Source organism: Bombus flavifrons, chromosome 14, assembly GCF_040668555.2.
Source record: "Bombus flavifrons isolate JBK064 chromosome 14, iyBomFlav1_principal, whole genome shotgun sequence".
Lineage (NCBI taxonomy): Eukaryota > Metazoa > Arthropoda > Insecta > Hymenoptera > Apidae > Bombus > Bombus flavifrons.
This window is the reverse complement of record NC_138455.1, coordinates 7,482,008-7,496,595: the sequence shown is the minus strand read 5'-3', so window position 1 is coordinate 7,496,595 and position 14,588 is coordinate 7,482,008. Positions and strand designations below refer to the sequence as shown.

The 14,588-nt window shown below is 39.4% G+C and overlaps 1 protein-coding gene across 1 annotated transcript in view; it reads left to right on the top strand.

Moving 5' to 3' along the window:
* The window catches only part of LOC138186850 (protein lozenge), a 37,616-nt gene extending 24,914 nt beyond the window's left edge, over positions 1-12,702 (top strand). Inside the window, exons 5-6 of the mRNA XM_069127097.1 lie at positions 10,420-10,590; positions 11,797-12,702. Coding sequence (XP_068983198.1) covers positions 10,420-10,590; positions 11,797-12,266 — 641 coding nt within the window. The 3' untranslated portion in view covers positions 12,267-12,702. The remainder of the gene's footprint in view (positions 1-10,419; positions 10,591-11,796) is intronic.
* Positions 12,703-14,588: the final 1,886 nt, after the last annotated feature.

The following is a 14,588-nucleotide window of genomic DNA, read 5'->3' as shown; positions in this document are numbered from 1 at the left end:
TTATGGCGCGAAAACATAGCTAAGAAAATTGTTTCGCTATGATTTCAACAAGATGATTCCTTTCTTCTTCTTGATATTCTTGTTAGATCTCGTTGAAGTCCAACCGCTTTTGTGACTAAGTCTCCGCTCTAAGACCACCCACGACACTTTCAAGACCGACTTTACATAGTCGACGCGATTTCGAAGCCCGGAAATTCCAGGGATGCTAATGTCGTCATTAATCTCGCTGACTTGTCCGACTCTCATGCAAAAATCTTAATCTCGCAGGGTCATCGCTAACAAACGCATATTTACGTTTATTAACTTACAATAAAGCTTAGCAAGCGTATAAAATGGAGAAATGGTTAGTTGTAAATTCAACCAATTAGGTTACGGAAGGTTTTATAATATGGGACATACTATACTATCTGTGTAGAATGGCTTTCAAGTTTTTGTTTCAAGTAATGTTATATTAAATTATAAAATTCTTAAGTTTATTAAATAGATTTACGGTACATATATAGAGTATAATGTCTAATATACTTTGTATTCAGACGATTAAATAATTATTCGATTCGTTTATTTTATAAATATGAAAAAGCACAGAATGTCCTGTATTTTGTAGGCATAAAACAAAGTTTTTCAAGTATCACGTTACTCAAACATGCAATTTTGTTTTATATTCCTCTTTCCACGAAGCTTTTCAACCAGGATCTAAATGAAATTAATTTGTCATCATATCTGCAACAATTGGAAAAATAAATCACGACGTTACGAAAAAAGCAAAGAGACGTACTTATAGAGAGAATTGAAAAGTGAAACGAATTTGAAGGAAAGAGGAAGGGAAAGAAAAGCACGAGAAGAACCACCGAGATGGTGAACGGAAGTACCGGTAAGGTAGACGAATTAGGATCGAAAGGAAGCCCATACTGGCCAGATTTTTTTTCGTTACACAAAATTCCTGTACTCGTAACATCTCAGGTACATTGGCTGGATCGTGTCCGGAGAGAGAAGGAGAGCAAGCAGAGGAGAAAAAAATAGGAGAAGGAGAAGACTAAGCAAGGCAAGAATAAGTCGAGGGAGAAGAAGGGGAAGAAGAGGTGGAGGCAGTTACGTGATCCACGCTCGAGAGGGCACGGATCTTCGTCCCGATCTCGAGAGATCCTCTCATTTTACCTGCAGACGATTTTGGTCGTCTATCAGTTCTCCGTCTTTTCTTCGTTTTTCCTCTCCTTCGTTAGATGTCGAACAATACGGAGCCAAATTGAATTACGCCGGCGGGCGTGAACTGTAACATCAGGGTGAGGATTCTTTAACGCGATCGAACCATACAGTCTTCGCTGTAAGGAACCTCCTGGCCATGAATTTTATTCATTTTCTTCGATACACAAGTATGTATGTACTTACATTGAGAGCAAAATCCATTAAGCCATGCTTTTTCTGAACAACGGTTTATATAGCATTAATTCATTCCAATAAAGCGTATCATAAAGCGGTGAAGGCGGGTCATTCTGACTCGTGCAGTTTATTACGTTTTAGGTTACTATACACGATACTTAACGTATTAGCTCCATATCTTTAGCTCCTACATCACTTACCACACGTTACTTTTTCTCAAATATTTCTAAGGGTTTCATGGTACTCTTTCGATTTATATTAAAAGATCTGTATGATTCCATCGTCAATCGTATAGTATTTCTTTTCAGATTATTTAGCGTTGGCTTAGTCCACTTTTCAATCTCAATGTCTCATATATAAGGTGATCTATTTGAAGTTTTGCATGTAATTATCTCCCAAACTACTCGTTATTCCAGCAAGTTTTTCAAGCAACACTTAATTTCTCGCGCGAAGAACATCCTATAACAGTCAGAAATCTCATCTATGTGGTCGTACGATTTCAACGTATCCTTTGTATCTTTAAATGAATCTATCTGTTATCATTTAGCCAATTCTACGATGAATTCATCGACCTGTAACATTAAAAACATTAATCCTAATGTAGTAATAATTATCTCGGCAAAGAACGAAATAGCGCAGAAACGAGTTCAGCAAACTGTCGGTCGGAAATCCAGCACGGGCGTCGATTGATGTTTAACAAAGTTGGAAAACAGTTTTCTAAGAGCGTCGTTGGTTCCTGAAAAAGCGTATTCGAAGACAGACGATGCGAAGAAGCGAGGTAACAATTGACGATTCGTTTGAGCTCTCCACGACAGATGGTAACTAAGTGAAGTATCGGAGATGTCCAGAGGAGTCTTTACCTCGACCTGCTTTTTTTCCAGTCGAACCTTAATTGAACGCCAATCAACCATCCGATCGACCCGTGATCAATTGATTACCACCGATCGACGACGCTTTCGTTGAAATCTCGCGATCTCGCGTTCCCTTCGTAGCTTGCAGCAACATAAAAGGTAGATACTTTCTTATTCCTTAAGGTAAATCTGTTTATTTTGCGCAAAAATGTAATATATGTGATGGAGATTTGGAAGGCTCCTTTCAGTTCTTCATGCCAAATTGAATGGTGGCTCGAACCCGCAAAGTATTCTGCTTGCACGCGAACATCTTCTTTGAAATTCTTCAAGGTAATTGACGACTCTTATATTTTTGTGTCGTACAGGCCTTCGATATAACGTCGAACTAAAAATAATCTTGATTATTCAGAGTGTCTCAGGGTTTAACAATCAAATTCTATGGTTCCATAATCAAAGAGGATATGTTATACATAGTAATTCATAAAAGCATTTGAACGCTTATCGTAGAAGATTTTCAACAATATATTATGTGTCTTGTTTGAAAATTTTCTTTACTTTGTCGCAAGAGTAAAATTTGAAACCAGTTCGAAACTAAAATACATAAAAGTTTTAAAATATTTCATAAAACATTAATACGTATATAGCACACTTATCTGAGTGAAACATATACTTGGTGTTAGTAACGACACCAATGAATATTATGGATTATTAATGGAATGAATTATTATTTAAATACTTTGTCACTGTCAAACTTTCACAAGATTTTCAATTATTATCAAATATCAATGCAATCATAATAGTCGCGTTTCACCGTAATGCGAAGGAAATTTCAGAAAGTTTTGCTTCCTTACTTCGCGCTCGTAAAAGTTTTAGCATACATAATACATATACCCATAAAACACTTTGAGAAAACAAGACGTAAATTACTTTATTTGGCGTTTAACATACAACAATAACGCGAGAAATAAAGCATCGACGAGAAGATCCAAAGAGGATGAGAAGAAGAAGAAGCTAGGAAATTCGCGTGTCTACCGATGATAATCGATCGAAATGGAGTACGGGGCCCGTGAATTTCCGGGCACACCGGTGATGGGGCCTCTCCATTCATGCTCTTCATTCACCCTCGAAATTACGCGGCGCGTGTGGAAGAGGCTCGAATGAAAGTTGCGAAAGGCGTCTCCTGAAAGGCGACGGGACAAAGGGGAAAAACAGAAGGAGCGGCTGCGGAACGAAGAAAAAAGAGAAAAGGTGGAACAGAGTCCCGAGATCTTTTTCTCCGCAGTCGAACGAGCCGGAGACTCCTTGTGCCGCTATTGTTCGTTTTCAGGAGCAAATTGCGGCGATGCGTGCGTGCAAAACTCGCCTCTTCTGCGGCCGACGCCCTGTTAAACAGATTTTCTTCTTTCAGAACGATTCGAGGAGATGAATGGAGAGATGAATGGAAAATAACGAAGAACGGAGAGTACAGCGCGAAAACGCAAGCAGGATGAACGAAATTAGCAGTGGATGGGCATTGAAACCGTCGTCGAAAGCCGCCTACTTTTGAGAGATTGACGAACCGTGGATGGTCCTTCTGCAAATTACCGGCAACTTCGCCATTCGTCTCGCGTTTCTTCCAGATTCGTTGTTACTTTCTCACGTTTCGTGTGTTACAACTTCAATCGTCGTACATCGTGTGGGAATAATACCGAATATTGTTGTATCAATCGTGGATTCGTTATCCTTTTTTGCGGAAGCTTTCGGATTTCTACGCGTTTAAAGGATATTTAGAGATACAACGATACGCACCTAGGAATACACAGTAATACTCTTTTCGATAGGATTTTCTAGAAATTCTCTCTTCAAGTCAACGATCTTCACGTGGTAAAACCGATCTAAGACTGATCAGTCGGTATCTTTTTTATCAGCTTTCTTTTCTATTGTATCCAAAGATTGAATCTAATCTCGCGTCATACAAGTTGATCGATGCGAGTCACTAATTTAACACGGTTTTCGATACTTCACTTTTAAGCAACATTTCGAACGAACAGCGTGAATTTCGTGAAATAAGTCGATTTTTACGTGATAAATCTAGAAAAAAGTTATTGACATCGCATCATGCAGGACACACATACGATATACTACATCGATCTCTAGTTCTAAATTTGAAATTCTTGATTCTTTTTTATAATAGATCGTGACACAAGACTATAGGCTGCATACATCGATCTGTAGTTCCGATTCTAAGTTGTAAGGTCAGAAGATTAGGAGAGGAATGGAAAGAATGATTTTCCTCGTAGATTATTGAGTTAGCAAGGACGTCAAATAACGATCGTGATGGTAGTCGGTTGCTCGCGATCCCGAAGTCATCGAGGGGAAACACTATCCTCGGGACAGGATACTCGGTGTATAAGAAGAAATCGCTGATGGTAAGCGATACGCAAGGCAACAAGAGTTTCCTGGCCGCTCGTATGCGTAAGACTTCTCTCTCTCCTCTATGGACGTTATGCAGGGTTTACCAGTGTACACGCGGCCTCTTGATATGTGTCATACACGTACGGTTAGCGTGTGTCGACATTCGTGTCGAGCAGGAATATCGAGACGACGCAATATCGACTTACGTTACACGACCAAACGAGCATCTATCTCGGTGGGAAACGAAGCCCCACGGCTTCGTCTGTTCGACGTTGTTCGTAACGTTCGTTCTCTTTTCGATTCCGAAACTTCTCACAATGTGTCCACTGACTAAAGAATTCCAAGTTCTAACAAGGCAGCATTTATTTCCACTTCCAAGTTCTGGTATGAAAATATTCTCTGTTCGACCCCAAACCTTCTTTTCTACGCTGGTTAAAAACTCCCAGACTCCAGCAAGTTCGTATCTATTTGCAATTTAAAATTCCGCTTTCAAAATGTCCCATGTTCTAAATACGTTCGAAGCTCAAGTATTTTCAGGCTAAGACGTGGACGTTCATACTTCTGCACTTTGGTACTAGAGAGTTCGCTTGGTTGAAATTCTTGGCGCAGGCCAAAGGTTAGGGTGCACAAAGCAGCAGCCTAAAACGTGTCAAGGACAATTTCCTTGGATATTTTGTCTCCTGTCTCTGGTATTCTAGACTTTGAAACTCCAAAAGTGTCCCAACTTCTCTGGGAGAGTAAGGTAGAGTTATTCGAGTCAGCGAGGAGAAATTATATAAGAACTAACAAAGCAACGAACGATATAATTTTAGCAGCTTTTTAATTATAATCTCGTAGTGTCTTCAACGATGCTAGAAAGAATCAAATTTTCAACAGTCGCTGTAAAAGCTATCTTAGGACGTAGCGTACTATTAGTCTAGAAATGGTTCAGATGTTGGAGATTAGGCGACTAAAATAACCCTTACTATATCCTACTCTATGCAGCTTGTTAGTTACCAACAATGGAAACGATCCAAAGTATCTACTATCGTGTTGCCACTTTCTTTGTGGAATAGATGATCGGCAGACCACTCGATCGTTGAAAGAAGAAGAAGAAGAAGATGAAGCCGATCGAAGGAACGGGCTAGCGGTAGCATGAAGCTCGGTGTGGGGTGGAGAGTTAGGTGGGAGAGAAACCGAGAAACGACGAAATGACGGCGGTCGATGGACGGTTCGTTAAGTAGATGGCTGGTCGAGAGACTAAGCACCAAAACCACCTCACTGTGGTTTCACACCCGCAGAGCTACGGACAGAGATCCAGGGAAGGAGGAAGAGAGACACGAAGAGAAGGAAGTAGTAAACAACTCGGAGTTCCTTTGGTCAGGACTCGTGCGTTCCTTTGGTCAGGATCAACGCCGATGTTACACCTTATGATTTCTTCAAAGAGTCGTCTGCTTGCCGATCGAGCGCGGTGACCAACCCTGTAACGACATCGAGATCACCGATAAATGGAAATGGTCTATGGGAAAGTTCGATCCGCAAAGTTGTCCTTACTCAACATTGCAAATCTCTGGTGTCTGCGGTTGAAACGATGAAACTATGAAATCCCGAGTGTCGAGAATAACACGATTTCATGTCATACCAGTGATCTGTCTCCGCTTCTTAATCTATTATTCGTTGATCTACTTGATCTTGGAGAGGATGTTTCGGTGTGCGACTGTATTTTTAGAAACAATGCAAAGCTCGGGAACAGGAGCGAATAGGGAATAATGTTTCCAATGAAATGAATATTTCATTCGATGTTATGCTTGGAAAGGTTTTCAGACAACTTTGTTCTTTGTTCCTCTGATTTATGGAAACCTTCTCTTTGACGATTAATTTTATCTGCCAAGGTGGTTCAGTGTATGACTCAATTCTTGCAGGAGACCGACAATATTGTGAATAAAAGTGAATACAAAACGATTGGATATCACAGTTGACGTCTTTCTTGATCGAATCTCGAGACAGGTTCGATCTCCTTCTTTTCTTTTTTCCGTAATTCATAGAAACTTTTCCTTTAACGATTAATCTCAGGTACCGTGGTTCAGTGTGTAAATGAAATTTTTTCAAGAGATCGACAATGTGTGATTAAGGATGAATAGAAAATGATCAAATATCCACCTGATATCTTCCTTGGTCGGATCTCAAGGCAAGTTCGATCTCCTCTTTTTCATGATTCATAGAACTAGCCTGTTCCCTGAAGAGGCTCGAAATGGACTATTATCCAACAGATGGTCGACCCATGCTGGTGTGCTTTGTTTTGTTACCGTTGTTCCGGTAATTGCGGCAAATACACGGCCATTTTCGGTAATCACCCGCACGCCCCCATCCCCACGGTGCGCGGTCCCTTTTGAGAATTCCGAAACGACCTCGACCTTCTCTGGTCGGTAGGCGTAACGACAGTTTTGCTAGCGGATCTTCCACCCGCGACCTCGACCTGATCTTACGGCGTGGCGGTTCGAACGCCTTCCTCGAGAATCAAAGCGTAGCTGACAAGGAAATTCTTCGGTAAGGAAGTAGCTTAGCTTCCGAGATTCTTATAATATTTCATCGAGCTCGTGTTTATCGCAATCCAGTAGAACGCTTTTTCTTTATTGGAATAAGATTTTAGTCGATTCGCGATTACAATAGAACTCTGTTTGCGTAAAAGCCGTTTATCTGAACTTCATTTATCGAAGTGTATTTTTAGTTGCCAATTGTCCTCAGACAAGTTCGTAGAAATTGAATTCTGTCGCAATTGTTAAGATTAAGAATTTGCGAATTTATATAGCTCGTATAAATCATTGACTGTGAGAATATTTGAGAACACTGACACGTTCAGCTCCACTACGAAAATTCACAAATTCCAGCGTGTTAATTCTAATATGTCCCACGCGTTTCAAAATACGTCATATAAGTCGTATAATTTATAGACTGACAATATTCGAGTGTCGAAGCGATCAGCTCGAAAACGTGAGATTCGCTTAATCCTTCACGGAAGCCATAAACGTCGAGACTTCTCGATAAACGACACTCTAATGCAACAAAGTAAAATACAGGAAACGTTTTAAAGAGGCTGCTGCCATTGAGTTCAGCCTCGACAGGTTAAATAATTTGACTTGGCTCGCGGAGTGTAAAGGCCTGTCCGTAGGTTTACGAGGGAATTAGCAACCGTTAATTACAAAACCGCCGTCTGTTTCTTGCGCGGCCAGCAGCCCCTCATAATCCAACACGGGATTACGAAGCGTGCAGTTCAAGTCAATGGCGAAACCCGTGATTTATCGCCTATTAAAATCGACGGTTTTCTAATCAATTCTCTCGGCGACTTCCCCGCCTTGACCCGAAAGGTTCTCCTGCTTTCCATTCGCACTGTAAAATGTAAGTTTCTCGCTTATTGTCGACCGAGTAAAACGAATCTATCGATTTGCCGCGGGAAATCGGAGTCAAATCTCTGTAAAATTCGACTTTATTCTGCAGCTACGCGATCTGCTCGGCCGAATCAGCCGTTTTCACTCAAACAGGAAAATCTTGTGGCATATCTGGTAGAGTGGAATACCTAATTTCGTAAGAACCGTATTTTTTTTTTACGTTTAGGTAAAACACAGTTTGCCAAGCTGACTGAACTGGTGAAATCTGACTCTGACTCGAAGATCTTTCCTTGTATTTACAATAATGCATAATAGGCGTAACTTCGTCGTATTTTCATTTTTATTGGAAATCAGGTATAGTGGAAATTAACTATTTTCCGTTAGTTGCAAATTTGCTTAATATCTACTTTGACATATTTCTAACACTATAGTTGAATGGATATGTACATATTTATATGCTTAATCTAAATTCTAAATTGCAACTTGTGACTTGTAAAATTTCGCTAATAATATTAATCCAATTGTAGGAAATGTCTCTGTAGAGAACAAAACGTAGAAGATTTCGAAAATTTTTGACAATATAGAATCCGGAGTTTTCGAAACTACTTCCTTGTAATAGTTCTTCTTGGAAGTGGCTGGGCGACGAACGCGCCCTTGAGAAAGAGTGTTTTGTCATCGGGCCGACGACTATCCGCCGAGAATCATCAATGCCCGGGCTTTCCACCGAGTCTTCCCGCTAGTGAACGACTCTCATATTGTAGTCATCACGTATGCACCTCTGCAAACATGAGACAAACCTGTGAAGTTCAAGTTCCTTGAACTCTTTGATTGACTTCCTAAACGTTTCCTCGTATCGTACGCGATACAATAACGTTTTATAATCTTTTCCTTTTTTTTTTTTTTTTTTTTTTAATAAAATAGAACGACCAATAGAAATGATCGAATCATTGAATAAATACTCGAAGGTCAACAGGAAGCAGACTATAGTGTTACAGATGTCGAATGAAAGCTGAAACGGCCAATTGAGAGGACGAATAAAAAAAAGGGGGGAGTGAAATATTGTGTGTCGATGTTGGTTCTTTTCGTGAAACTTTATTCTCGATCTCTGGAGAATACGTATTTCATAATCACAAGTCAGTCGCGTTCAGCTTCGACGGAATAATGGCGAGTAATAATTTTGCCGAATCATCGTTGACTCAGCGTACGATATTTTCCTCTCTGTATTTCCGTAACTTTTACCGGTTGCTCGTCTCGTCATTACCGCGGAGGCAGGTACTTGGAAATTCATTGCACGTCCGACGGAAGTCGCGTACTCTGCGATAAATATTTCAAGAGATGATAATTAATATCGGATAATTACTTGGTATAAATGACGTAGACCTTGTGATTTTTACGCTGGACCTGCGAAAAGTCACGTACTTTTTAAATGTCCGATTAGTATGGATAGATTTCAGATGTTTTTTCATTTTTTGAGGAATTTAAATTGTAAAAATGAGGATAATATGAAAAGATGTGTATCTACGTGAAATATCCAGAGTATGGAGTGTTAAATTATAAATCGAGTAGCTAAGTTCGTGAGTAATGTACTTGTCTTTTGTATGTTACATGAAAATGAAAAATTATCTGTAATTAATCAGTAATCAGCGATGTTTCCTTTTTGAATTTTAGAAAATTTCGATAGTAATAACCTCGATTGTTTTTTACAATTCAGTTCAGCAGCAAATGTATTTTAGATATTTGATATACTATTGCCTATTATTATATGTATTCTACGCATCTTTGCATTTTTAAATTTGTTAAAATTGCAAGGCTGGTTATAATATTTAATGAACGAAATGAGTCCCTGCCTCTGCTTCCCAAAGTTCCAATTTTTTAGTTGCATTCATGAAAATATGAATTTGTATAAACATCCGTGACCAATTAACGTGTACTTGTAGCAATCATTTAGACTTCCGGCATACTTCGACTCCGTGAGTCATTTCAATTAATCTGACGGAGTTACTCACTCAGAACACCGTTACCATTTTACAAACAGTGCGTAGAATCGAGTCAATCGCCTATGAGTCTTCTCCTTGGAATCCCGTCTTATAAGTTGAAAGTATCCAACGTTTGTACTCATTGTCGGTATACTAAGAAATATCGTTGATACACTGCGAATTATTATGCGCTTATGGGAAATTTAAAGGTGCGAATATGCATAGATTGCATATATATGATACATAAAGGTATATAGAGAAATATATACCTACATACAAAAGTACAAACATACATAAAATGCACATAATTGGCAAAAATATATAAAATATTCAAATATAATAGATATAACAAATTTACTCTTTCAATTATTCTCATAACGATATGAATTCGCATAAATAATCACAGTATGATTATTAAAGAATTTTTCTAATGGATTGTAATGATTTTTGTTGCAGATACGAGTACGGCTGCTGCAGAGTGGACTTACCCATCTGCAGCATCTTCTTATCCAGCTCCACCAGTAAGCAGTGGTGGCTCGTTTTCGCCGATTCCTGGAGGAGCGTTTTCGTATCCAGGGGAAGCCCTTTCTCATCATCCCACGACGGAACCGGTACCATTACCCACTGGTTAGTACCAAAATATTTCTCAATCCTTTCAGTGTATAGCACGAAAGCAAACCATCAGATATAGCGATTTTATAGTAATTTTAAATTTTATTTAAAATCGTAGATAAAGGAACAATTGTTTTTCAAATTGTTCGTTCTAAACATTTTCATTACTTTATTACACTGTAAAAGGATTAAATACAAAACAGCGATTGGCATTCATATCTAAAGGAAAATTCTGATATGTAGCCATCTCTACGCTGTTGTGACGCAGAATATTTTCCAAGAAGGCGTTCTTCCTCTTCTGTGTGACGTAACCACTTGTTAACACCAGTAAAATACGAATAATTCGTATAATCTTGTTATTTTTGCCAGATTCTCACATACGTCGCTCATAATTGTTATCACAGCGAAATTGCTGACACCTGTTTGATCGCTTCAAACAGAACACTTTTAATCTCTTAACAAACACTTCTAGTTCTAGATATACATATACGTACACATCCGCTCATTAATACAAAGACACCCAGGTACAGGAAAACTAGATAAACTTGAAAAACCATAAGGATATTATTAAACCTCCATATTTGAAACCTTAGATTGAGATGAGTAAAGAACTCACATATTCAACAAATCTCATCAATTATACTTGCATAACGAATATTCATATTAATACGTTTTTGATAATATCTGCATTGTCTCTCCAACTATACCTTCTATTACATATTTCATTTTCTATTTATTATATTCTATATGTTACGTCATACATACTATGCACACACTAGCTACTAAGTCAGACTTAGATTTCATACCATTTAATTCAACGAGGGTCGCGCTAGAAAATTGTAGAAGTATTAATATCTATGGTTATTAATCCATTATTTTCTTCTAAAATTGTTGCAAATAGCATTCGCAACTGTTCTCTGGATCCGTGTATCTTGGATCTTTATCTCGTACAATACAAAGTTCTAATTAATTAATTATTACTCTAACGATCTGGATCAATTAACACGTTCAATTCGAGATCACCGGTTGTCCTGATTTACAACCAGAGACGTCTATGTTTTTTTCTCGAAATATCTGAAATATCCTCTATATAAAAACCACTCGACTAACTTACTCGTTTCAACCACGCTTCAACCTCAGTCACAGCCTCCAAGTATCCATTCCTTCAGCAGAAACTTACATATCTAACAACAACTGCACAGTCTGTCTCAAATCTTGCAGTTCTTCCGTCAGACAGTCAACAGGACACGTACACGCCGAACTGCGTCTCCATGTATCCAAGTCACGGAACTTCGTCGACCTCGTTGCCATTGGTACCCAGCAAGACCAGCGATCCAGACATCTTCGCGGGCGGTGGGACAGGCAGCGGAAGTCCAGGTTACCACTACGGTTCCTGGACCTCTGGACCAGCTACGCCGGTCCCGGTCGCCTCACACAATTACAATCCAAACTACCAAGGCTACTATAATAATCCAAGCCAAAATTACATCAGTCCAGCGCCAATGGTCCTTTATCCACAGTTGTACAGCACGGTGAACCAGAACCAGATTCATCTGCATCTGCATGGTGATTTGAGCGAGGAACAGGTCACAATCGCCGGCAGCAATCTGACGATCAGCAGCAACAGGCTGGAGATCGGAGTTATGGGCGAAGAGAACGAGCAAAGGAACGATGTATGGAGACCTTACTGAAGAGATTTGTAAACGAGTCTGTGACTTTAAATGTTATAAATGTGATATCGATGAAACGATAATGTTTGCAATAGAGAGTTGAGAGAAGGGTCGAGCGAAGGTGTTAGGAACTTGGTGATGTAGTGGTAGTGCTCGAGGAAATGGTCGATTTTTCGCGGTCACACGAAGTGTGATTGGTATCGACGGTGACTGAGAACTGGAACACGAATGTGTAGATACGCTGTCGTCGTGAGAAAGTCCCGAGGTGTTAGGAAAGGATCTCGACTCTAAGAGCGTCTCTAACTCGATCGTTTAGAAAAAGCATCGCTGGAGGAGCGCGTAGAGGGATCAGGGCTCGATACGCGGCTGTAAATTGAGCCAGCGCGTACGTGTATCCGCAAAGTGGGAAGATAGTCATGTAACATTGTAAATACAGATATTTTCCATGAAATAAAATCTTGCCTGAACAGGTTCCTGCATGTCCCCGTTCACTAGATCCACCACGAGGAAGCTTCGTATACGTAGGAACGAATATAGATATAGCATTAGTAAAGAGTCATCGAGAACATCGACGATTTTTCGTTCGTTGTTTCTCGTTCCTGTCATTAGCAGGAAAAATGTAACAAAGGTAGAATCAACGAATTAATCTTCTTCGCAATTCGAGTAGGAAAATCTTGATACGGCTTGGAAACACACATCTGCCCACAGAGGTATGTGGTTCTCCCTTTTTTCAGAGGGCACAGAGGCCACGAGTAATCCTTTTTACGGGCGCGCTGCAAGCTCTATTTAATATTTAAAGCATACTGGAAATGACGAACGAATGGATAGTTGCGGTCTACGTCACTGTTCCATCCTCACTCCCTTTACTTCCAACCCACCCTGTTTTCCACTCTTTTTTCCATCGGTTTTACGAGCCGACTAAAAAACGTCATTCCTCGTTTGTACGATTTTCTACGAAGTAAAGCAGAATATTTCAGCTCTGAATGTTCCTTGAGTTGAATTAAATATCTTCCTCGTGTAAGATGAAAATTAAGATTTAGCGATAAAATTTCTTTAAAATTGATTTCATCGAATTGAGTGGATGATTGTGGTAAATAATTGAGTTTCGAGTTGATAATGCAAGTTTTTAGAAATTCTAAAACGAAGTTGTATTGTACAACAATTGGAAGGATTAGAAAGTTACTTAAGCGTCGAGTCCCAGGCGAAATTGCTGTCTGAATGAAGAATTAATGGATTATCCAACGATTCTGCTGCCAAGCTACGCGTAGAGAACAAATAGGCGGCCCGCACTGACTTAGTTGCCAGCTTGAGCGGCCCGCACTCAGTTAGTTGCCAGCTTGAGTGGCCCGCACTCAATTGGTTGCCAGCTTGAGCGGCCCGCACTCAATAGTTGCCAGCTTGAGCGGCCCGCACCGACTTAGTTGCAACGGAAGTTAATTCATAAGAGGTTCCTGGAGCACCCCTGTCACACGCGTAGGATGGTCATCGTGGAGTTTTAGTCGGTAGGAGTCCGACACTACTCTGCTGTTACACGATTAATGCAGCAGCGGAGTGTCCATGAGGATTTGTCCACGTACAAAAAAAAAAAATAGGTTCGAAGGAATTCACAACCATTTTCCTCTTTCGATTGAGTTTTCCAACATTTCCTTTATTCGCTCCATTGTTTTTTATTTCGTATTTGCATTTCCACGTAAATAATTATCCCAACATTTTACAAGCTCGGACAATCGTCTGACAATTAATTCTATTGTATTCTTTGAATCACATTTGACGCAATTATGTTTTCTTACTTTTGTTGCATTTTCTAGGTTTTGACAAAAAACGTTCGGATGATTTTTCTAAGAATTTTGTTAAAATATTGAAAGTATTTTTTCTAAAGTAAAAGTGAGATTCATAAATAAAAATTCGAGGACTACAGCAAGTAAGTTATTAAAGATAATGTTTCCTTCGTTTCAAGGAACAAGATATAGAGTGACTACAAAAAGCATTCACACACCATTGTGTCTGTTATTACATTTACATACTAATTAATTAGGTCCAAGTACATTAGTGGTACTTTCGTACGACTACAAAAATTTAACGTGCTATGAAAATGATATAGTAGAACCTAATAGAATATATTTCATTGAAAAAAAAGGAGGTGTGCAAATATTATTTGTAGCCATTGCATAATACAAAATTCTAAATAGAAAGAATTGAAAAATTTCACGACACAGAATAATCATGGAAGGCGTAGTCTTTGGAAGAACAGAATCTATGCGTGAACTTTCACCAAAGAAACGTGACGTTCCTCTGCGTTCGTCATCTTCTTCAGAGGTTGCACGCTTTCCCGCTTCCTCTTCG